The 25,359-nt window shown below is 44.1% G+C and overlaps 1 protein-coding gene across 1 annotated transcript in view; it reads right to left on the minus strand.

The window, feature by feature from the left end:
- Positions 1 to 23,254, minus strand: part of LOC109904385 (inactive phospholipase C-like protein 2) — a 54,294-nt gene extending 31,040 nt beyond the window's left edge. Inside the window, exon 1 of the mRNA XM_031788951.1 lies at positions 20,633 to 23,254. Coding sequence (XP_031644811.1) covers positions 20,633 to 20,815 — 183 coding nt within the window. The 5' untranslated portion in view covers positions 20,816 to 23,254. The remainder of the gene's footprint in view (positions 1 to 20,632) is intronic.
- Between the last annotated feature and the right edge of the window lie 2,105 nt (positions 23,255 to 25,359).

Here is a 25,359-nt window from a genome sequence, read left to right on the forward strand (position 1 = left end):
TAGAATGGCCTTACTGAAGAGCTCAGTTACTTTCAACGTGGCACTTTCATAGTCTGTTCATCAAATTGCTGCCCTTCTAGAGCTGTCCCTGTCAACTGTACGTGCTGTTATTGTAAAGTGTAAACGTCTAGGAGCAACAACGGCTCAGCCGCGAAGTGGTAGGCCACACAAGCACACAGAACAGGACCGCTGAGTGCTGAAGCTCATAAAAGTCCTCTGACCTTGGTGGCAACACTCACTACCGAGTTTCAAACTTCCACTGGAAACAACGTGAGCACAAGAACGGCTACTTGGCCATGGAAATGGGTTTCCATGGCCGAGCAGCCACAAACAAGCCTAAGATCACCATGCTATGCATCGGCTGGAGAGGTGTAAAGCTTGCCGCCATTGGACTGTGGAGCAGTGAAAACGCGTTCTCTGGAGTGATGAATCACGCTTCACCATCTGGCAGTCCAACAGACAAATCTGGGCTTAGCAGATGGCAGGAGAACACTACAGTTGTCACTATGCATTGAGGTAGGTAAAGGTTGGTAGAGGAGGAATAATGGTCTGGGGCTGTTTTTCATGGTTTGGGCCCCTTAGTTCCAGTGAGGGGAAATCTTAACACTACAGCATACACTAGCATTCTAGGAGATTCTGTGCTTCCAACTGTGTGGACACAGTTTGGGGAAGGCCCTTTCCTGTTTCAGCATAACAATTCCCCCGTGCACAAAGCGAGGTCATTTTAGACCCAAGCCACCCCCTGTACCTGGACTGTGAATTACTCCCCTCTGGGTGCAGGTATATGGCACCCCTCAGCAGGAAAAACAGAATGAGACAAATCATTTGTGCCAGGTGTGATATCTCTCCTAAATAGCTCGGGCGAATGTTCCCATTGACCCCGTAAGGCCAGCAGGCTAGTCTTTTCTTTAAAAAATATATATATATATTATTTCTTACTATTATTATTTTTATTGGTGCGTAACTGTTATGAAAATCAATCTTGTTTTGTATTTAAACGCCACTTTAAATGTGTTCATGACACTGCAACAACATTTCCCCATGGGGACAATAAAGTCAGTAAGTAAGTAAGTCCATACAGAAATGGTTTGTGGAGATCGTTGTGGAAGAACTTGGGATGAATTGGAACACCGACTGCGATCCAAACCTAATCCCCCAACATCAGTGCCCGACCTCACTAATGCCCGTGGCTGAATGGAAGTCCCTGCAGCAATGTTCCAACATCTATTGGAAAGCCTTCCCAGAATATATACATGTAGGTCCATCATCATTTCTACATATTCTATCTAGTTTTAGATGCTCAAGTGTGGCCTGAGCAGACAGGAGAGATCCATTTTACTGCATTATATGGGTGAGTGAACAGATGGAGGGAGAGAAAGATGGAGAACAAGAGAAGGAAATGGCAGATAGGCCTTGAGAAGCAGGGAGAGGTTGATGTTCTGAGGGGAGGTATGAGGAATAAACAGGGGATATAGCTAAAAATGAAAGGTTCATCTATGATAGATAGAGGTATGCCGAAAGAGAGCGAGGAGAGAGAGAGACGTGGGGGGATGAAGGTCGGAACAGAGAATACTGTGTGTGCTAAATAAATCCAAGCCTTTCCTGGAATGCATTAATACTGAAAGCTTTGGCACACAGACAGACCACATTCCTAAATCACAGACCCTTTAATCAACCATTCTCTAACCACTGACCTAATTCCAGAAGATAAAGCTGTGTGTGAAAATGTGTGAGGGTGTGTGCGCGTTGTATGGATAGGTGCCTTGTAGCAGGTAGTCTCTAGTCTATCTATGCTGCCACATAGCAACTTCAGATGCAAACATGGTGTTCAAATCATGGTCTCAGAACACAGGTGTGTAATCAACACCCACCCAGAATGAGCCTCATTAAAGAACACTCCAGTCAGCAGAATTAGAATGTTTTCAGAATACTGTCAAATCTCAGGATATTAAAAAATTCAAATTAAATAATGGCAATAGGAATTATCCTTTAAGTGGACAACAAAAAATATTAAATAATTAGGATGCTTAATAAGTGACAAAGAAACAAATATATAAAGATAACTTATTCCCATTAGCAGATTGAATGAAATGGAACAATTCTCCCATCAATTTTAAAGGTAGACTAAACCTCTTCAAAATGGCATGGCTCCCAAAAGTATCCTCGGTCATAACAGACTTCATATGGGCAAATAAAACTCATAGAATAAACTAGGAAGGTTTTACATCTTCCTGAGTCTGAGGGTGGTTGTAACCTTCCAGATGTGGAACTGTATCAATTAGCCACCCAACGAGACTTGAGATGTAGAGTTAAATGCACTAAACTGGAACAATGGGTACATACTGAAGATGCGCATAATCAATCACAGATTATTTTTTACGTGTTTGTTTTCAAAGGATGGAGCTAAGAACATGAACAACTTCCCAGTTAGAACACTAGAACAACATGGAAGATTAAACTGATTCTACAAGAACCAATATCACTCCTAAAAACACACCCCTATTGAGCAATCCTTGGATAGCTTTTCAGAAATCACAAATAAATTCACCCACATGGGAAACTAAAAGGTATAAAATAAATGACTTGGTAACAGGAAATACAATTATTTCCATGACAGAATTAAAAAGCCATTTTGGACTGACCAATGTGACATTTTTAAATACATGCAACTTAATAGTTGTATATCACAACATTTTTATTTTAAATATTTTGGACATCAAAGCAATGTTGAAGTAATTCTATTTTAGTCAGAAAATGAAATTCATATGATAGTTAAGATATATAAAACCTTGCAGAGAGCATATCCAACTGACAATCTCTTAGAAAAAAATATAAACTAAACTATTGGAACCAAGGCCTAAAATAATTGATATATAATGGCACAAGATGGAGGGAGTGTTGGAACATAACTAAATAAATTACAGTGAAAGAAAATGTATGCTTAATCCAGTATAAACAGAGTGAATTATTCAAGAAACAAAATGTACAAAATCGACAGCACAACGGCAGAGTCATGTCTTAAGTGTAAAACTTCAAATGACTCAATAATGAATGCTTTCTGGGAGTGGCATAAAGTGCAAAAGTTATGGGCGGAGTTAGAAAGTTGGCTGTCAGAAGTTTTACAATGTAAGTTTACTTGTAATCTATCTATCGACATATTTGACGACACGGCATATGAGGGTGCGGTGAGATACCCAATGGGTGTCACGCCCTGGTCGAAGTATTTTGTGTTTATCTTCATTTATTTGGTCAGGCCAGGGTGTGGCATGGGGTTTTTGTATGTGGTGTGTTGGTATTGGGATTGTAGCTTAGTGGAGTGTTCTAGTTAGATCTATGGCTGTCTGATATGGTTCTCAATCAGAGGCAGGTGTTTATCGTTGTCTCTGATTGGGAACCATATTTAGGCAGCTATATTCTTTGAGTGTTTCGTGGGTGATTGTCCTTAGTGTCCTTGTTCCTGTCTTTGTGTTTGCACCAGATAGGGCTGTTTCGGTTTTCACATTTCATTATTTTGTATTTTCTTCATGTATAGTTTCTTCCTTCATTAAAATAACATGAATCATCATCACGCCGCATTTTGGTCCGATCCTTGTTCCACCTCTTCGTCAGAGGAGGAGATAGAAGAGAACCATTACAGAATCACCCACCACAACAGGACCAAGCAGCGTGTCAACAGGCAGGAGCAGCAGGAGAAGCAACAGCGGCAGCAGGAGATACTTAATAAGGAATTCTGGACATGGGAGGAAATCCTCGACGGGAGAGGACCCTGGGCTAAACCAGGGGAGTGTAGCCGCCCCAAGGTGCAGCAAGAGAAGGAATGGACATGGGAGGACGAACTGGACGGTAAAGGACCCTGGGCTCAGCCTGGAGAATATCGCCGCCCCAAAGAAGAACTGGAGGCGGAAAAGCTGAGAGGCGCAGGTATGAAGAGGCAGCACGGCGAAGCGGATGGAAGCCCGAGAGTCAGCCCCAAAAATGTCTTGGGGGGGGGGGCTCACAGGGAGCATGGCGACGCTAGGTAGGAGACCTACGGCAACTTCCTGTGGTTACCGGGGGGCTAGAGAGACCGGGCAGGCACCGTGTTATGCAGTGGTGCGCACGGTGTCCCCAGTGCGGGTGCATAGCCCGGTGCGGTACATTCCAGCTCCTCGTATCGGCCGGGCTAGAGTGGGCATCGAGCCAGGTAAGGTTGGGCAGGCTCGGTGCTCAAGAGCTCCAGTGCGCCTGCACGGTCCGGTCTATCCTGTACCACCTTCACGCACCAGCCCTCCGGTGGCAGCTTCCCGCACCAGGCTTCCTGTGCGTGTCCTCGGCCCAGTACCACCAGTGCCAGCACCACACATCAGGTCTACAGTGCGCCTCGCCTCTCCAGCGCTGCTGGAGCCTTTCTCCTCTCCTGCGCTGTCGGAGTCTCCCGCCTGTTCAGCGCAGCCAGAGCCTTCCTCCTCTACAGCGCTGTTGGAGTCTCCCGCCTGTTCAGCGCAGCCAGAGCTGCCAGCCTGCATGGAGCAGCCAGAGCTGCCAGTCTACATGGAGCAGCCAGAGCTGCCAGTCTGCATGAAGCAGCCAGAGATGTCAGTCTGCATGGAGCAGCCAGAGCTGTCAGTCTACATGGAGCAGCCAGAGCTGCCAGTCTGCATGGAGCAGCCAGAGCTGCCAGTCTGCAAGGAGCTGCCAGTCTGCAAGGAGCTGCCAGTCTGCAAGGAGCTGCCAGTCTGCAAGGAGCTGTCAGTCTGCAAGGAGCTGCCAGTCTGCAAGGAGCTGCCAGTCTGCACGGAGCCGCCAGAGCTGCCAGTCTGTAAGAAGCCGCCAGAGCTGTCAGCCTACATGGAGCAGCCAGAGCCGCCAGTCAGAGTGGAGCAGCCAGAGCCGCCAGTCAGCATGGAGCAGCCAGATCCGTCAGTCTGCCAGGATCCGCCAGTCAGCCAGACTCTTCCAGATCCGCCAGTCAGCCAGACTCTTCCAGATCCGCCAGTCAGCCAGACTCTTCCAGATCCGCCAGTCAACCAGACTCTTCCAGATCCGCCAGTCAACCAGACTCTTCCAGATCTGCCAGTCAGCCAGACTCTTCCAGATCCGCCAGTCAGCCAGACTCTTCCAGATCCGCCAGTCAGCCAGACTCTTCCAGATCCGCCAGTCAGCCAGACTCTTCCAGATCCGCCAGTCAACCAGACTCTTCCAGATCCGCCAGTCAGCCAGGATCTGCCAGAACCACCAGCCAGCCAGGATCTGACGGATCTAACTACCTGCCTGAGCTTCCTCTCAGTGCTGAGCTTCCTCTCAGTGCTGAGCTTCCTCTCAGTGCTGAGCTTCCCCTCAGTGCTGAGCTTCCCCTCAGTGCTGAGCTTCCCCTCAGTGCTGAGCTGCCCCTCAGTCCCGAGCTGCCCCTCAGTCCAGTGGGATTCTGGGTGAGGACTACTAGGCCATGGTCGGCGGCGAGGGTGGACTATCCTAGGACGCGAGGAGGAGGGACTAGGACTTTGATAGAGTGGGGTCCACGTCCCGCGCCGGAGCCGCCACCATGGACAGACGCCCACCCGGACCCTCCCTATTGTTTTGATGTGCGTCCGGGAGTCCGCACCTTAGGGGGGGGGGGGGGGGGGGGGGGTTCTGTCACGCCCTGGTCGAAGTATTTTGTGTTTATCTTCATTTATTTGCTCAGGCCAGGGTGTGGCATAGGGCTTTTGTATGTGGTGTGTTGGTATTGGGATTGTAGCTTAGTGGGGTGTTCTAGTTAAATCTATGGCTGTCTGATATGGTTCTCAATCAGAGGCAGGTGTTTATCGTTGTCTCTGATTGGGAACCATATTTAGGCAGCTATATTCTTTGAGTGTTTCGTGGGTGATTGTCCTTAGTGTCCTTGTTCCTGTCTTTGCACCAGATAGGGCTGTTTCCGTTTTCACATTTCATCATTTTGTATTTTCTTCATGTATAGTTTCTTCCTTCATTAAAATAACATGAATCATCATCACGCCGCATTTCGGTCCGATCCTTGTTCCACCTCTTCGTCAGAGGAGGAGATAGAAGAGAACCGTTACAATGGGTTGGACCATACTTTTCTCATCAATTATTTTGAAAAAACTTTACTTAACTGGAAATCAAATGATCCTCCATCGTTAAAACAGAGGATTAATCAAATTCGTTATTTAAATATTGACAAAATGTGGGCTACAGAGAGAAACAAAACAGTGCAATTTGAAGCCATTATGGCATAAAGTGTTACAAGCGCTGAAGATATCCCAAAAAAGTGAAAAGAAAAGGGATGTTATTGTGAGACGGATGGGTATGAATTCAGTGGGAGCATGTGGGTCTGGGCAATTATGATGTCATTAATGTTTGTTGAAATGAATGTATGTCTGAGTTGTTGTTTTAGTTTTTATCCATCTTTTTTTCTCTGTATGCTGAAGGTTGGGCAGTCCCAGCCAACATCATGTCTAGTTTAGTGGAGCTTTGTTTGGGGGATGTTAAGTTGTCTTTCTATATTGTTTATAACATTTTAACAAATTATTTAAAAAATATTTAGGATGTAGTGTAGGTCATTAGTGGGCACACTACTAATTAAGAGACGATCAAGAGACACACAGTAGGTGCCAGCAGGTGTAAACACATGGCTATCTGAGATCTCTGTGCTAAAAACAAAACACACACACAACCAAACCCATCACACAAAAACATCTAATAAATGTTCTGGACAGGGAGTCTTAGAATTCAAAAGGTGTAGGCCTAACTATGATCATTTTGTCCCACTTCCTCAACTGTGTGTGTGTGTATGACATTCATGCATTTTGTGTGCGCATGCGTGCGTACGTACGTACATGATACAGTATGGGAAAGGAAGTCACTGTTACAACGGGGAGGAGAAACAGGAAGTGTGAAGTGGTTGTGTCATTCCCTCAGCAACAACATGATTCAACACACCATTTACACCATTTAATTCACAACACCCACACCAGTCCATAACCAGCATGGTCAAGTCAAAACCACCAACTAAGAGCTTACCAGAAGTATCTCTCCTCAAGTCAAAACCACCAACTAAGAGCTTACCAGAAGTATCTCTCCTCAAGTCAAAACCACCAACTAAGAGCTTACCAGAAGTATCTCTCCTCAAGTCAAAACCACCAACTAAGAGCTTACCAGAAGTATCTCTCCTCAAGTCAAAACCACCAACTAAGAGCTTACCAGAAGTATCGCTCCTCAAGTCAAAACCACCAACTTAGAGCTTACCAGAAGTATCTCTCCTCAAGTCAAAACCACCAACTAAGAGCTTACCAGAAGTATCTCTCCTCAAGTCAAAACCACCAACTAAGAGCTTACCAGAAGTATCTCTCCTCAAGTCAAAACCACCAACTAAGAGCTTACCAGAAGTATCTCTCCTCAAGTCAAAACCACCAACTAAGAGCTTACCAGAAGTATCGCTCCTCAAGTCAAAACCACCAACTAAGAGCTTACCAGAAGTATCTCTCCTCAAGTCAAAACCACCAACTAAGAGCTTACCAGAAGTATCTCTCCTCAAGTCAAAACCACCAACTAAGAGCTTACCAGAAGTATCTCTCCTCAAGTCAAAACCACCAACTAAGAGCTTACCAGAAGTATCGCCCCTCAAGTCAAAACCACCAACTAAGAGCTTACCAGAAGTATCGCCCCTCAAGTCAAAACCACCAACTAAGAGCTTACCAGAAGTATCTCTCCTCAAGTCAAAACCACCAACTAAGAGCTTACCAGAAGTATCTCTCCTCAAGTCAAAACCACCAACTAAGAGCTTACCAGAAGTATCGCCCCTCAAGTCAAAACCACCAACTAAGAGCTTACCAGAAGTATCTCTCCTCAAGTCAAAACCACCAACTAAGAGCTTACCAGAAGTATCTCTCCTCAAGTCAAAACCACCAACTAAGAGCTTACCAGAAGTATCTCTCCTTCTGTACAAATCTTTGATGTTCCAGATGAGATGCATGTTTTAGGATGATTCTCAGGTAAAAGGCGGACATGATGAAGGTAATTCAGACAGCGAGTTAACCACAGTTTCTGCTTAAAACGTGACAGCAGCCCTCAGCTGTCCTGTAGGCCCTCAGTTCAACCCCAAACCTACTGAACCACCAGAGGCTGGAGGGTAGTGGAGTTTGAGCTATCAAGCACATTGTAAATATTTGTTTGGCTGTTTGGGCATGAGCAGGGTATTTGTTTAAAATGTAGGACGCCTTAGTGAAGCCTTGGTGAGTTAGGCGGTGATGAGTCTGGTGATTGTTATCACACACACACACACACACACACACACACACACACACACAGTTGAAGACGGAAGTTTACATACAGTACACTTGGGTTGGAGTCATTAACTCGTTTTTCAACCACTCCACAAATTTCTTGTTAACAAACATTTATTTTGGCAAGTCGGTTAGGACATCTACTTTGTGCATGACACAAGTCATTTTTCCAACAATTGTTTACAGACAGATTATTTCAATTATAATTCACTGTATCACAATTCCAGTGGGTCAGAAGTTTACATACACTAAGTTGACTGTGCATTTAAACAGCTTGGAAAATTCCAGAAAATTATGTCATGGCTTTAGAAGCGTCTGACAGGCCAATTGACATAATTTGAGTCAATTGGAGGTGTACCTGTGGATGTATTTCAAGGCCTACCTTCAAACTCAGTGCCTCTTTGCTTGACATCATGGGAAAATCAAAAGAATTCAGCCAAGACTGAATCAGAAAAAAATTGTGGACCTCCACAAGTCTGGTTCAGGTACCACGTTCATCTGTACAAACAATAGTACGCAAGTACAAACACCATGGGACCACCCAGCCGTCATACCGCTCAGGAAGGAGACGCATTATGTCTCCTAGAGATGAACGTACTTTGGTGAGAAAAGTGCAAATCAATGCCAGAACAACAGCAAAGGACCTTTAAGATGCTGGTGGAAACCGGTACAAAAGTATCTATATCCACAGTTAAACGAGTCCTATAACAACATAACCTGAAAGGCCGCTCAGCAAGGAAGAAGGCACTGCTCCAAAACCGCCATTAAAAAAGCCAGACTATGGTTTGCAACTGCACATGGGGACAAAGATCCTACTTTTTGGAGAAATGTCCTCTGGTCTGATGGAACAAAAATAGAACTGTTTGGTCATAATAACCATCGTTATGTTTGGAGGAAAAAGGGGGATGCTTGCAAGCCGAAGAACACATCCCAACCGTGAAGCATGGGGTGGCAGCATCATGTTGTGGGGGTGCTTTGCTGCAGGAGGGACTGATGCACTTCACAAAATAGATCGCATCATGAGGCGGGGAAATTGTGCATATATTGAAGCAACATCTTAAAACATCAGTCAGGAAGTTAAAGCTTGATCGCAAATGGGTCTTCCAAATGGACAATGACTCCAAGCATACTTCCAAAGTTGTAGCAAAATGGCTTAAGGACAACAAAGTCAAGGTATTGGAGTGGCCACCACAAAGCCCTGACCTCAATCCTATGGAAAATTTGTGGGAAGAACCCCTGAGTCAATACATGTTAGAATCACCATTGGCAGCGATTACTGCTGTGTCTCTAAGAGCTTTGTACACCTGGATTGTAAAATATTTGCATTTTTCAAGTTCTTCAAGCTCTGTCAAGTTGGTTGTTGATCATTGCTAGACAGCCATTCTCAAGTCTTGCCATGCATTTTCAAGAAAATTTAAGTCAAAACTGTAACTAGGCCACTCAGGAACATACAATGACATCTTGGTAAGCAACTCCAGTGTATATTTAGCCTTGAGTTTTAGGTTATTGTACTGCTGAAAGGTGAATTTGTCTCCCAGTGTCTTTTGGAAAGCAGACTGATCCAGGTTTAATTCTAGGATTTTGCCTGTGTTTAGATCTATTCCGTTTATTTTTATCTTAAAACAAATTGTAGTCCTTGCCGATGACCAGCATACCCGTAATATGATGCAGCCAGCACCATGCTTAAAAATATTAAGGATGGTACTCAGTGATGTGTTGTGTTGGATTTGCCCCAAACATAACGCAAATTCATTTCTTTGCCAAATTTGTTGCAGTTTTACTTTAGTGCCTTATTGAAAACAGGATGCATGTTCCGGGAAATTGTTTATTCTGTACAGGCTTCCTTCTTTTCACTCAATCATTTAGGCTTGTATTGTGGAGTAACTACAATGTTGTTGATCCATCCTCAGTTTGCTCCTATCATAGCCATTAAACTCTAACTGTTTTAAAGTCATCATTGGCTTCATGGTGAAATCCCTGAGCGGTTTCCTTCCTCTCCGGCAACTGAGTTAGGAAAGACGCCTGTATCTTTGTAGTGACTGGTTGTATTGATACTTGAACATTTTAAGGAGAGCAGCACACTCTAGGAGCTTAGATGCAATAATTTAATAACCAACGTTTCAACAGACAAGCTGTCTTCATCAGGGTATAATGACATGGAAACTACAAGTGTAATGGCTGTGCTCAATGCAATGGCACACATAAATGTAGATCCTTCAAACACCACAAAAAAGGGAAACCGATCCCAATTAAAGGTGTTATCATGGGCTCCACTAAGGCAGTTATTAATCTTATAACTTGTCCTTGTAGTAAAATGTATGTGGGTAAAGCAAAGCGCAAAATAAAAGTACGAATCTCGGAGCATCGTAGCATCATTAGGTGTAAAAACTCGACTTACCCAGTTGCGGCCCACTTTTTGGAAGCAAACCACCCCGATTTCATCCCTATGTTATATTGGCATTAAACATGTCACCCTCCCTAGGAGAGGGGGTGACCTCAACAATTTATTGTTAAAACGAGAGGCTGCCTGGATCTTTAATTTAAAGACCCTTGCTCCCTTCGGTCTCAATGAAGACTTTGATCTGAAGCCAGTCTTGTGATTATTGTGATTTTGCTATTGTACATGTTTGTAGGCTTATGTAGCCACATTGTATCTATGATTGTATGCTATCCATGTTTTTGCATGTTATTTTGATATCTGAAGATTAACCAATGATATCAAGCCACACCTGGCCATGTTTACTGACACCTATGTGTGTCCTTTGACACTATATAAGCTAGTGACCTGCAGTGTTTGTCATTATACCCTGATGAAGACAGCTTGTCTGTTGAAACGTTGATTATTAAATTATTGCATCTGAGCTCCTAGAGTGTGCGGCTCTCCTTAAATTGTTAGTGTTCTACTCCGCTGGCCAGCTGCTCGCCTAAACAGGTGTACGTTTCTTTTGCCTCTAGATGGATGTACTGATACACCATCCAAAGTGGAATTAACTATATAGATATTCGATGTCTGTTTTTTTTACCCATCTACCAATAGGTACTCTTCTTTGCAAGGCATTGGAAAAACATCCCTGGTCTTTGTGGTTGAATTCACTGCTCAACTGAGGGGCCTTACAGATACTCGTACGTGTGGGGTACAGAGATGAGGTAGTCATAAAAAAATCATGTTAAACACTATTATTGCACACAGAGTGAGTCCATGCAACTTATGTGACTTGTTAAGAACATTTTTACTCCTGAACTTATTTAGGCTTGTCATTATAAAGGGGTTTAAAACTTATTGACTCAAGACATTTCAGGATTTCATTTTAATTCGTAAACATTTTTAAAAACATAATTCCACTTTGACATTATGGGGTATTGTGTGTAGGTCAGTGACACATTTCAATTGAATCCATTTTAAATTCAGACTAACACAACAAAATGTGGGAAGGGGGGTGAATACTTTCTGAAGGTACTGCATGTATGTGAGGAAAACAGGGTTAGCTGTGTGATTCAGAAAACATCATTTGTTCCATCACAACCACTGAAGGAAAAATATTTAAAGTTGTTGGTTTGCTGTGGTTACTTGTTCTAAAACAGCCTGAAGCAATGGGAAGTGATCTAAAGTAGGCCAGAGCATGCTAAAGTGGGCCAGAGCATGCTAAAGTGGGCCAAAGACGTTAATCAATGTTAACCAAAGTAGCAGGTTGGAGGAGCTACAATTCAAACCATATCCTTCCCCAGCTGTCTGCCAACCCCCCAGGCTAACACTGTTCTCACAGTCAGAACACACACACACACACACACACACACACACACTGGGCAATCATTAATACTCATACAATCCTACAAACACAGACCAGATTTGTCATCCAAACAGTTGAAAATATACCACTCAAGTTCCAAACAAACTCACTACACCTAACCACCCCCGCTGCCCCTCCATACGCAGAGACAGGATACTAGACAGATACAGGGTACCCCTCAGAGACAGGTTACCACTCAGAGACAGGTTACCACTCAGAGACAGGTTACCACTCAGAGACAGGTTACCACTCAGAGACAGGATACTAGACAGATACAGGGTACCCCTCAGAGACAGGTTACCACTCAGAGACAGGTTACCACTCAGAGACAGGTTACCACTCAGAGACAGGTTACCACTCAGAGACAGGTTACCCCTCAGAGACAGGATACTAGACAGATACAGGGTACCCCTCAGAGACAGGTTACCACTCAGAGACAGGTTACCACTCAGAGACAGGTTACCACTCAGAGACAGGTTACCACTCAGAGACAGGTTACCCCTCAGAGACAGGTTACCACTCAGAGACAGGTTTACCACTCAGAGACAGGTTACCCCTCAGAGACAGGTTACCACTCAGAGACAGGTTACCACTCAGAGACAGGTTACCACTCAGAGACAGGATACTAGACAGATACAGGGTACCCCTCAGAGACAGGTTACCACTCAGAGACAGGTTACCACTCAGAGACAGGTTACCCCTCAGAGACAGGTTACCACTCAGAGACAGGATACTAGACAGATACAGGGTACCCCTCAGAGACAGGTTACCACTCAGAGACAGGTTACCACTCAGAGACAGGTTTCCACTCAGAGACAGGTTTCCACTCAGAGACAAGTTACCACTCAGAGACATGTTACCACTCAGAGACAGGTTACCCCTCAGAGACAGGTTACCACTCAGAGACAGGTTACCAATCAGAGACAGGTTACCCCTCAGAGACAGGTTACCAATCAGAGACAGGTTACCACTCAGAGACAGGATACTAGACAGATACAGGGTACCCCTCAGAGACAGGTTACCACTCAGAGACAGGTTACCACTCAGAGACAGGTTACCCCTCAGAGACAGGTTACCACTCAGAGACAGGATACTAGACAGATACAGGGTACCCCTCAGAGACAGGTTACCACTCAGAGACAGGTTACCACTCAGAGACAGGTTACCACTCAGAGACAGGTTACCCCTCAGAGACAGGTTACCACTCAGAGACAGGTTACCACTCAGAGACAGGTTACCCCTCAGAGACAGGTTACCACTCAGAGACAGGTTACCCCTCAGAGACAGGTTACCACTCAGAGACAGGTTTACCACTCAGAGACAGGTTACCCCTCAGAGACAGGATACTAGACAGATACAGGTTACCCCTCAGAGACAGGTTACCAGTCAGAGACAGGTTACCACTCAGAGACAGGTTACCACTCAGAGACAGGTTACCAATCAGAGACAGGTTACCCCTCAGAGACAGGTTACCCCTCAGAGACAGGTTACCCCTCAGAGACAGGTTACCACTCAGAGACAGGTTTCCACTCAGAGACAGGTTTCCACTCAGAGACAGGTTTCCACTCAGAGACAAGTTACCACTCAGAGACAGGTTACCACTCAGAGACAGGTTACCACTCAGAGACAGGTTACCACTCAGAGACAGGTTACCAATCAGAGACAGGTTACCCCTAAGAGACAGGTTACCAATCAGAGACAGGTTACCCCTCAGAGACAGGTTACCCCTCAGAGACAGGTTACCCCTCAGAGACAGGTTACCCCTCAGAGACAGGTTACCACTCAGAGACAGGTTACCACTCAGAGACAAGGCACTACCCAGAGCACCCTTACATACCTACTCAGCCTGCACGTACACCAGACGAAAGAAAGGATTAAACAGGGCTCTGTCCCAAAGAAGTTAACCATGTAGGGAATAGGGCACCATGTGGGATCCAGCCCAGGCCAAGGATGGAGAGAGGAAGAGGGGGTAAAGAAGCATAGGAGGGAAGAGGAAGAGAAGAAGAGCAATAGGGAGGAAAGTCTCATATGCCTGGAGGTGATCTCCAGGCATATGAGACAGACAGTTAAACTCTCCCCTACATGCCCCTATCCAAACACACACACACAGCCAAATGCTCGGAATTATGTTCAAAAGGTCAATAATGTCATATCTCCAGTTTTCCTACATACTGTACCACATAGGCATTGATCTCATCCCGAGGATCATGATCCAAACACACCAACACAGTCATGAGGATGGCACGACAACACCTGTTCCCCCTCAGGAGGTTGAAAAGGTTTGGCATGTGTCCTCAGATCCTCAAATTCTACAGCTGCACCATTGAGAGCATCTTGACTGGCTACATCCCCACTTGGTATTGACTGGCTACATCCCCACTTGGTATTGACTGGCTACATTCCCACTTGGTATGGCAACTGCTTGACATCTGAGCGTAAAGCACAACATAGTGTAGTGTGTATGACCCAGTACATCACTGGGGCTGAGCTCCCTGCCATCCAGGACCTCTATACCAGGCTGTCAGAGGAAGGCCCAGAAAATTGTCGAAGACTCCAGCCCCCCAAGTCTGAAGCACCAAGTCTGAAGCACCAAGTCTGAAACCAACAGGACCCTGAACAGAGCACCAAGTCTGGGACCAAAAGGCTCCTGAACAGAGCACCAAGTCTGGGACCAAAAGGCTCCTGAACAGAGCACCAAGTCTGGGACCAAAAGGCTCCTGAACAGCTTCAGCCCCCCAAGCCATAAGACTGCTGAACAGTTATTACAAATGGCTACCTGAACTATTTACATTGACCCCCTTTGTATTTGCGTTGACTCTCTTGCACCGGCTCTACCCACACACTCACTGGACTCTACTCACACACTCACTGGACTCTACTCACACACTCACTGGACTCTACTCACACACTCACTGGACTCTACTCACACACTCACTGGACTCTACTCAGGCAGGTCACCCATGACACAAGTCAGTATTCGACATCCATCCATGTCTGAGGATGTCGGGCGATGAAGTGGAAACCGGCCGCTAGGGGCAACAGTGAGCGCTGTGACCTTGAGGCTTTGTGGACGGGGATGGCGGAGGGGTGTAAACGTCTGCCTCTGGTTCCAAATGCTGCATGTTCCAATCCAGCGATAGAAAGTTGTTTTTGATATTTTTGTTTTGTGCCAATCTCAAACCTTAACTCTTACCTTAACTATTCAGAGCTAATGCTTAATCTGAACCTTTGAACGATAAAGAGAGGTAACCAAACACTTTGAAAAGTGATGTTTGAGAAGCATGGATGAACATCTAATTGTGACGTGAGACTGTGAGATCTGGTGGCTCTACCCACACAGTCACACATACTACACAGACACTCCAACACAAACTACATATGCTCACACACCCACTCACACTTTCACACACGCTGCTGCTACTATGTGTATTATTTATCCTGGATGTCATTTTCACCCTTACCTACATGTACATATTACCTTATACCCATGCACATTGACTCATATTACCTCGTACTCATGCACATAGACTCATATTACCTCGTACCCATGCACATTGACTGATATTACCTCGTACCCATGCACATTGACCCATATTACCTCGTACCCGTGCACATTGACTCATATTACCTCGTACCCATGCACATAGACTCATATTACCTCGTACCCATGCACATTGACTCATATTACCTTGTACCCATGCACATTGACTCATATTACCTCGTACCCATGCACATTGACTGATATTACCTCGTACCCATGCACATTGACTGATATTACCTCGTACCCATGCACATTGACTCATATTACCTCGTACCCATGCACATTGACTCATATTACCTCGTACCCATGCACATTGAATCATATTACCTCGTACCCATGCACATTGACTGATATTACCTCGTACCCATGCACATTGACTGATATTACCTCGTACCCATGAGAGCTGGTGGCTCTACCCACACAGTCACACATACTACACAGACACTCCAACACAAACTACATATGCTCACACATCCACTCACACTTTCACACACGCTGCTGCTACTATGTGTATTATTTATCCTGGATGTCATTTTCACCCTTACCTACATGTACATATTACCTTAAACCCATGCACATCGACTCATATTACCTCGTACCCATGCACATTGACTCATATTACCTCGTACCCATGCACATTGACTCATATTACCTCGTACCCATGCACATTGACTCATATTACCTCGTACCCATGCACATTGACTCATATTACCTCGTACCCATGCACATAGACTCATATTACCTTGTACCCATGCACATTGACTCATATCACCTCGTACCCATGCACATGGACTCATATCACCTCGTACCCATGCACATTGACTCGGTACTGGTAATCCTTGTATATAGTCTCATTATTGTATTGTGTTACTATTTCCTTTAAAAAACAAAAAAACATTTTAAATCTGTGTTGTTGGGAAAGGGCTCGTAAGTAAGCATTTCACAGTAAAGTCCACACCTGTTGTATTCTGCACATGGGACAAATAAAATTGTATTTGATTTTAATTCTTGAAATGAACCATTGTGGCAAACTTAAATGTGTTACACATCAGTGTGTAGGCTACGTGACTCACTTTAGTTGGTAGAGCATGACGCTTGCAAAGGCAGGATGTGGGTTTGATTCCCACTGGAGACACCCATATAAAAATGTATGCATGCACTACTGTAAGTTTTATTTTGTATTTTTTTCCAAAGTGACTTTGGATAAAAGCGCCAGTATGTATGTATGTATGTATGTACAGTTGAAGTCGGAAGTTTTCATACACTTAGGTTGAAGTCATTAAAACTCGTTTTTCAACCACTCCACACATTTCTTGTTAACAAACTATAGTTTTGGCAAGTCAGTTAGGACATCTACTTTGTGCATGACACGAGTCATTTTTCCAACAATTGTTTACAGACAGATTATTTCACTGTATCACAATTACAGTGGTTTACATACACTAAGTTGACTGTGCCTTTAAACAGCTTGGAAAATTCCAGAAAATGATGTCATGGCTTTAGATGCTTCTGATAGGCTAATTGACATAATTTGAGTCAATTGGAGGTGTACCTGTGGATGTATTTCAAGGCCTACCTTCAAACTCAGTGCCTCTTTGCTTGACATCATGGGAAAATCAAATGAAATCAGCCAAGATCTTGTAGCCCTCCACAAGTCTGGTTCATCCTTGGGAGCAATTTCCAAACGCCTGAAGGTACCACGTTCATCTGTACAAACAATAGTACGCAAGTATAAACACAATGGGACCATGCAGCCGTCATACCACTCAGGAAGGAGACAGGTTCTGTCTCAGAGATGAACGTACTTTGTTGCAAAAAGTGCAAGTCAATCCCAGAACAACAGCAAAGGACCTTGTGAAGATGCTGGAAGAAACGGGTACAAAGGTATCTATATCCACAGTAAAAATGAGTCCTATATCAACATAACCTGAAAGGACGCTCAGCAAGGAAGAAGCCACTGCTCCGAAACCGCCATTAAAAAAGCCAGAATACGGTTTGCAACTATACATGGGGACAAAGATCATACTTTTTGGAGAAATGTCCTCTGGTCTAATGAAACAAAAATAGAACTGTTTGGCCATAATGGCCATCGTTATGTTTGAAGGAAAAAGGGGGATGCTTGAAAGCCGAAGAACACCATCCCACCGTGAAGCACGGGGGTGGCAGCATTATGTTGTGGGGGTGCTTTGCTGCAGGAGAGACTGGTGCACTTCACAAAATTGGTGGCATCATGCGAAAGGAAAATTATGTGGATATATTGAAGCAACATCTCAAGACATCAATCAGGAAGTTAAAGCTTGGTCGCAAAAGGTTCTTCCAAATGGACATTGACACCAAGCATACTTACAAAGTTGTGGCAAAATGGCTTAAGGACAACAAAGTCAAGGTATTGGAGTGGCCATCACAAAGTCCTGACTTCAATCCTATAGAAAATGTGTGGGTGTAACGGATGTGAAACTGCTAGCTAGTTAGCGGTGGTGAGCGCTAAATAGCGTTTCAATCGGTGACGTCACTTGCTCTGAGACCTTGAAGTAGTGGTTCCCCTTGCTCTGCAAGGGCCGCGGCTTCGTGGGTGTCAGTTGTTGATGTGTGCAGAGGGTCCCTGGTTCGCACCCGGGTATAGATGAGGGGACGGTCTAAAGTTATACTGTTACATTGATGCTGTTGACCCGGATCACTGGTTGCTGCGGAAAAGGAGGAGGTCAAAAGGGGGGTGAGTGTAACGGATGTGAAACTGCTAGCTAGTTAGCAGTGGTGCGCGCTAAATAGCGTTTCAATCGGTGACGTCACTTGCTCTGAGACCTTGAAGTAGTGGTTCCCCTTGCTCTGCAAGGGCTGCGGCTTTTGTGGAGCGATGAGTAACGATGCTTCGTGGGTGACTGTTGTTGATGTGTGCAGAGGGTCCCTGGTACCCGCACGGGTATGGGCGAGGGGACGGTCTAAAGTTATACTGTTACATGGGCAGAACTGAAAAAGCGTGTGCGAGCAAGGAGGCCTACAAACCTGACTCAGTTACACCAGCTCTGTCAGGAGGACTGGGCCAAAATTCACCCAATTTATTGTGGGAAGCTTGTGGAAGACTACCCGAAATGTTAGACCAAAATTAAACAATTACCAAATATTAATTGAGCGTATGTAAACTTCTGACCCACTGGGAATGTGATGAAATGAATAAAACCTGAAATAAATAATCCTCTATATTATTATTCTGACATTTCACATTCTTAAAATAAAGTGGTGATCCTAACTGACCTAAAACAGGGAATTTTTTACAAGGATTAAATGTCAGGAATTGTGAAAAACTGAGTTTAAATGTATTTGGCTAAGGTGTATGTAAACTTCCGACTTCGTATGCATGTATGTATGCATTTATCTTTGTGTTCAGTTGTCCCATGCCGTGTCGTTCTCTGCTGCCCTTTGAAGATACACAGTTTGTGTTGCAAGTTAGACGTGTGCTGTAGCTATCACCACCACATCAAACAAACGGAGCCACAGCAGATAGCAGCGCTGTGGCTCCACACTCTGTCGCATACGTCGAGCAGCAACGCCCTTGCAAAGAAGTCATTTAACGCCACTTTCAGCCCAGCGTGGGACAGAGCTGGTTATTTTAGGCGCCACACAACTTTTCTGAAGCATGACAGAAAGTTAAACACATTTGTGTTTCTGACAATCCTTTACTGGCAACGCAGAAACAAATAAAGTCAACGAATAGAAAGAGAAAGTGAAAAAAGGAGTGAGGAAGGAAGTTAGAGTTGAAAGAGAGTGACAGCAACAAAACATGAGAGAGAAAGTTAGAGAAAGTTAGAGAGGGCGAGAAAGAGAGAGAGGGTGAGAAAGAGAGAGTGGGAGAGGTGACGGCAACAAAACACGAGAGAGAAAGTTAGAGGAGAGAGAGAGGTGACGGCAACAAAACACGAGAGAGAAAGTTAGAGGAGAGAGAGAGCGAGAGAGAGAGAGAGAGAGAGATGGCGCGAGAGAGAGAGTCATCAGTATCTCTAACTGTTCGTGACTCAAAGCAACATTGCAACATCAAATGTGAGGAAATTGGCCAACCTCCTGCCCTGCCAAGCGCTGGGAGCGAATCAGACCGGCACAGAGCCAACATTGACGACAAGTCATTCCTCTGTAGGGAGCAGTATCATACAAAACTGGCAACGTAAGAGATCAATATAAGGCCTAATAAAACATTCAGCAAAACCTACAACACAAGATGAACTGTTTGGACAAGCCCAATGTTTATGAATTACATTAAAGTCCCATAAAGAAACATAAGTCTTGCTGTGATCACAGATCAAGCAATGATTTCATCACATACTTGAGTCCTTCTCACCAGTTGTCAGATTACCTTCGGGATGTGAAGATAATGTTATAAAGTTTAAAACAGGAATGAAGTCTGTCTAAAGTCGAAGAATAAAGAGGGAGGAGCTGGGTCAGATGTGTCATTCCATCCAGCCCAGTCCAAAGATCTACGAATAAGTCTGTCTTTCTGTCTGTCTTGAAGATGAAGACAACGCAAAGCTAGCTTAGTAATAGGCCTAGAGATAGGCATTGAAAACACTGCCAAATAATAGCCTATTTATTTCAAGCATGTATTGCATTCATTGCCAGTAGCTGGAGCGCATGGATCTGGGGTGCATCTCAATAGTCTAAAGGTGCTTCCTCTCCTTGTATCCTTCCCTTTATCTGCATTGATCTGGAAAGACAGGATAGGTGAAAGCAATCACCTGTCCAGGTCTTGCCAATCAGTGTGGTCTAAAGAGAGGGACTGGGAGAAGAAGAGGCAACAGGGTGAAGGAGAGGAAACAGGGAGAAGGAGAGGAGACAGGGAGAAGGAGAGGAGACAGGGAGAAGGAGATGAGACTGGAAGAAGGAGAGGAGACAGGGAGAAGGAGAGGAGACTGGGAGAAGGAGATGAGACTGGGAGAAGGAGAGGAGACTGGGAGAATGAGAGGAGACTGGGAGAAGGATAGGAGACTGAGAGAAAGGAGAGGAAACAGATAGGAGACAGGGAGAAATAGTATGTAATGCCCTCCAACCTTTACCTTGATAATACTGCTCCGCCTAGGGATTCCTTTGGCATCTGTAGTTTCTCCAGTCATTGGGGATCCGGGACCAGTTTCAGGTTGGACAGCAGTCACGGTGTCTGACACCCCGCAGCCTCCGTTGGACAGCAATTCCTCTCGATGCCTCTCGAGGCTCACCCCATTGCCTGGCGAGGGTTTCATCCCAGCAACAGGTGGGCGCGCACCCTAACTGTCTTTAAATCCGCTATAAATGTGGATTTTCGTTCACGGTAGCTGTGTGTAGGTCTTGATTGGTGATCGCCTCGCTACGTGAAATAACTGACAATAATACGATCCACGATGCTTCAGCACGCCAAAGCGACAAGGCTTTAACAGACAGCCACACAGCCCGTGTTATCTTGCAAAGTAGACTACCCAAAAGATATCCTCTACAAATCTTGATTCTCCGTCGGTAGACATTGCTTTACACGAGAATGGGAATGCCAATGATAGAAATAATCTGCAGCATCACCTTCTGCCGGCGACTCACCATAATGGAAATTCAAAAAGAGATTTATGTTACAATGAACCGGATGGCACACCTCAAGTGCCCTGCGCAGTTGTAACCACTCCTGACGGCGCTATAGTCATCTTCATAACAGGGAAGTGAAAGCAACTGGCTTCATGGGTCATGTCTAGATGGGATACAGATTTTGTCAAATTGACGTCAAAACTATATTTTTTTGTGCATTTTAGCCAACCTTGACCAAATTATCCTAACCTGCTGCGTAAGTTCTCCTAAACCTGCTACGAAAAGTCAAGTTTGACAAGAGCTGTATCCCTTCTAGATAAAACTGCTTCGGGGTCTTGACTTGTCAGTTCTCACCACCTACCCGTTGTAGCCTAGGCATAGTCTATACTACTACAGTAGATGAGCAGCATATTTCCAGCTGTTGTCGAATTTATTCACTGTCTGCGTGGAAACAGTGACGCGAGTGTTACACTTTGGGCACCTACCTATTGATGGGTTTTCATACAACAGCCTAGTACGGATGCAATATTGGCTACGTTTCCATAAACATGTCTACTTCTTCTCGACTGGTAAGTGTGAACCGTGGTGATCCCCACGTGGTATGAAACAGCATACCCTCCTGAGACCCAGCAATTAATTTGTGTCCTCTCTAGTGGACATCAGTTATTTGTCAGTATCTCTGAGTCCATTCAAGCCACTGTGTTAACTCCTGTAGTCCCTTTGAGAAGACATTATGGGTTTTCCAATATCACATGTGTGTTACCTTGACAACTTTACCTTCCTGGTTCCTGCCTAGAAAATTAGCACATTTTATGGAAATTTGAAAAGAAGTATGTATTTGTAAGTATTACCTTATCTGATATTCAAATTGAATATAGTAAGTAAGGAATGGTTAAGTGAGTTGTCAGGACTGTGTAATATTTTTTTTTTACATTAAATAAAAGCTAAATAAGAGATTATCAAGAAATGTTCTCTGTAGTGGACACCCAGATGTCACAGCTATGCTTTCATTTACTATACCCATTGACAGTAATGTAAATGTTCTTCATCTACTATACCCATTGACTGTAAGGTACTTTTTGTTTCTTATTTATGTCCTAATGACAACTACAGAGGACAATTTTGCACTTACAATGAAAGATAAATAACAATATAACATGTTTTTCTTCCACCCCAAACACTTACATTATATTACATTCAAAAAAATCTAAAAATTGTGTTTCATGAGAATATAACATTTACATTTGACATTTTAGTCATTTAGCAGACGCTCTTATCCAGAGCGATTTTCAGTAGTGAGTTTTTCCTTTTTTGATTATAATGATTGGATTTTCACATGAAAAGTTATTGGGCAAACAAATGTAATTGTGCCAATATTCCAATGGACATATCCAGGCTACGGATGCATAAACACTATTCTATTCTGTAAGACAAAACCTGTAGGGAAAATTGCACAAGTTGCTCTTTTCTGATCTGCACTGATCTGCTGCAAATGTCCTCGTTGTCTTTTGTATAGCAACCCATATTGGATGCCCTTTTAAAAATAAGTTGAATTGAATGTCATGGGATGAATAACACAATAAATTGCATTAGCTGGGCTTCTGAGGGGCGTTATTATGGAGCCTTTCTTCTTCAAGGTTAAATACCAGCCAGATGCATTGAATAAATATATTGTGCTTTATTTAGTTCTTCCTTCAAAACAAAAAAACACCAACCTATTCTTGCAAATACAAGTTGCCACAGGGGCATCCAGGACCTATAGCTGCAAGAGGAACAATCCCTGTTCTGCTCCTTGCAGTAACTCGTTTTGTCACGACTTCCGCCGAAGTTGGCTCCCCTGCCTGTTCGGGCGGTGCTCTGCCTACTAGCCACCACTGATCCCTTTTTCTGTTTGTTTTGTCTTATTAGTTGCACCTGTGTCTAATTGTGTTTTTCTGATTTGTTTCCTTATTTAAGACTAGTGAACCCGCCCTTGTTTTGTGCGGGATTGATTTTGTGTTACATGTTGTTGTCGTTGGGTGTGTTCGTGCTCCAGACCGTGTACCCTGTGTTTTGGGTTGGTCAGTATTTTTCGCGCCCTGTGTTTTGGGCATTGGATTTTGGTGCCATATTAAAGTGCACTTTTTCCCTGTGGAACTCTCTGCTCTCTGCGCCTGATTCTTACCTCACACACCCAGTCCCTCGTGACACGTTTGTACACCTGGATGGGCTCGATGATCAGTTGAATTCATGACGCACTTCAAAATACAGCTAGAGAGCCTCCAATATTCTATAATGTCATAATTATTACACTGTCTTGGGTAATATGCTGACATCTGTATCAGACTTTTAACTTTTAGGTCTACAAAATAATTCCATATAGGAGTACTGATCTGAGATCAGGTCTTCCCTGTCCATGTAACTTTTTTCATTGTGCTCTAAAAAGCAAAACTGATGCTAAATCGAACTCTTACTTTGAGACGCTTGATACATAGGAACCCTAGATATTCCATGCTCTCTCATATCTGCTGGATTATTGCATCATAGCTTGTACTGATGAAGGGGAATGGAATGCTAATTAGAGCATGTTGGCAAATATGTCATTAGTCTACATGGGTACACAAAGACACAAAGTGTGTGATCATTTTCCCAAGGGATTTCACTCCCTCACTCCTTTTTGGCACTTATGCTTAAAAGGCAATGGGCTGGTGTGTGTGTGTGTGTGTGTGTGTGTGTGTGTGTGTGTGTGTGTGTGTGTGTTTACTCCAATCTATATACTCCAACCAGTCCCTGGTGTGTCATTGAGAGAGGGAGCTCTCAGGGGAACTATCAGTATGGCCTGTTTGACATTTGGAGGACATCCATCCCACTGGGCACACACTGGATGAATCAACGTTGTTTCCACGTCATTCCCAACATGGAACAAAGGGGGCTTGTGAAGTGCATGGAAATGATGAACAGTTCTTTACTTTTTTATTTCACCCAGAGAAATTGACTGATGGAGAATATGTACATAGAACACATACTATCTTGGTTCTCTATGAACTTAACGACTGGCAGTAAAACAAGGGGTTTGCTAGTGATGCTACTTAGATGCAGTTAAGTTATGTGCAGTGAATTCTAAATAAATACAACATGAATCATCAAAAATGTTTTACATAAATTAGAGTAGTTTGTGATTGGACCCCCCCCCCCCCTTCCACACACACACACACACACACACACACACACACACACACACACACACACACACACACACACACACACACACACACACACACACACACACACACACACACACACACATACACACACACACACACATACACACACACACACACACACACACACACACGCACACAACTAACAGGACACATTCAACAAATCAAATCAAATCAAATTTATTTATATAGCCCTTCGTACATCAGCTGATATCTCAAAGTGCTGTACAGAAATCCAGCCTAAAACCCCAAACAGCAAGCAATGCAGGTGTAGAAGCACGGTGATTCTATAGTGAACTCTAGTGGCCATTTGTTGGAAGCTCTGATAGGAACTCAACCGTATGAAATGCAGACACAAGGGGGCACCCTAACCCTGTCTAGACTAGAGTCACGCCTGTCCAGCATGTCACCATAGATAGAACAATGAGACAGATATTTAAATATGTGAATCTACTGTAATGTTTTTAAAATTGTATAAACGGCCTTAATTTTGCTGGACCCCAGGCTGTTGCCTTGGCAGCTGCTAACGAGTAAAAAACAAATATTTCACCGGATGTGTAAATGTGAAGCATCTGTTTGGCGTTTCCACTCACTACCACATATGGTGATGAGCGGGAGCCTAGTGACCGGTAGTGGGAGATGATGGAGTAAAATAGATTCTGCCAATTTTCTCACCGATTAAACATTTGATGTCCATACATTTTTCTATTTCCAAAACTACAATCTGTAACAAACAGAGTGAACTTAATTTTGTGGACTTTACCCTTTGCCAAAGTTACAAAAAAAAAATGCGTTTAGGAGTACAAGGGCGAATTGAGTTATTGCACCCGCGCATTTGACATAGTAGGCGTTTCCTTTCGGGAATGTCCAAATAATTGCTGGAATGCGCAAATAGGATCTCAATAGCGCGTGCTTGGCTTTGCCCATCTCATTATTTGTTCTGCCCAGTATGATTAATTTGCTCATTGGAAAAGTCAGGTTATGGTCTATCTTTGGTTAGTTGTAAAAATCTTTGATTTTACTCTCCCTCAGCA

This window comes from Oncorhynchus kisutch, linkage group LG14, assembly GCF_002021735.2.
Source record: "Oncorhynchus kisutch isolate 150728-3 linkage group LG14, Okis_V2, whole genome shotgun sequence".
In the NCBI taxonomy this organism is placed as follows: Eukaryota; Metazoa; Chordata; class Actinopteri; order Salmoniformes; family Salmonidae; genus Oncorhynchus; species Oncorhynchus kisutch.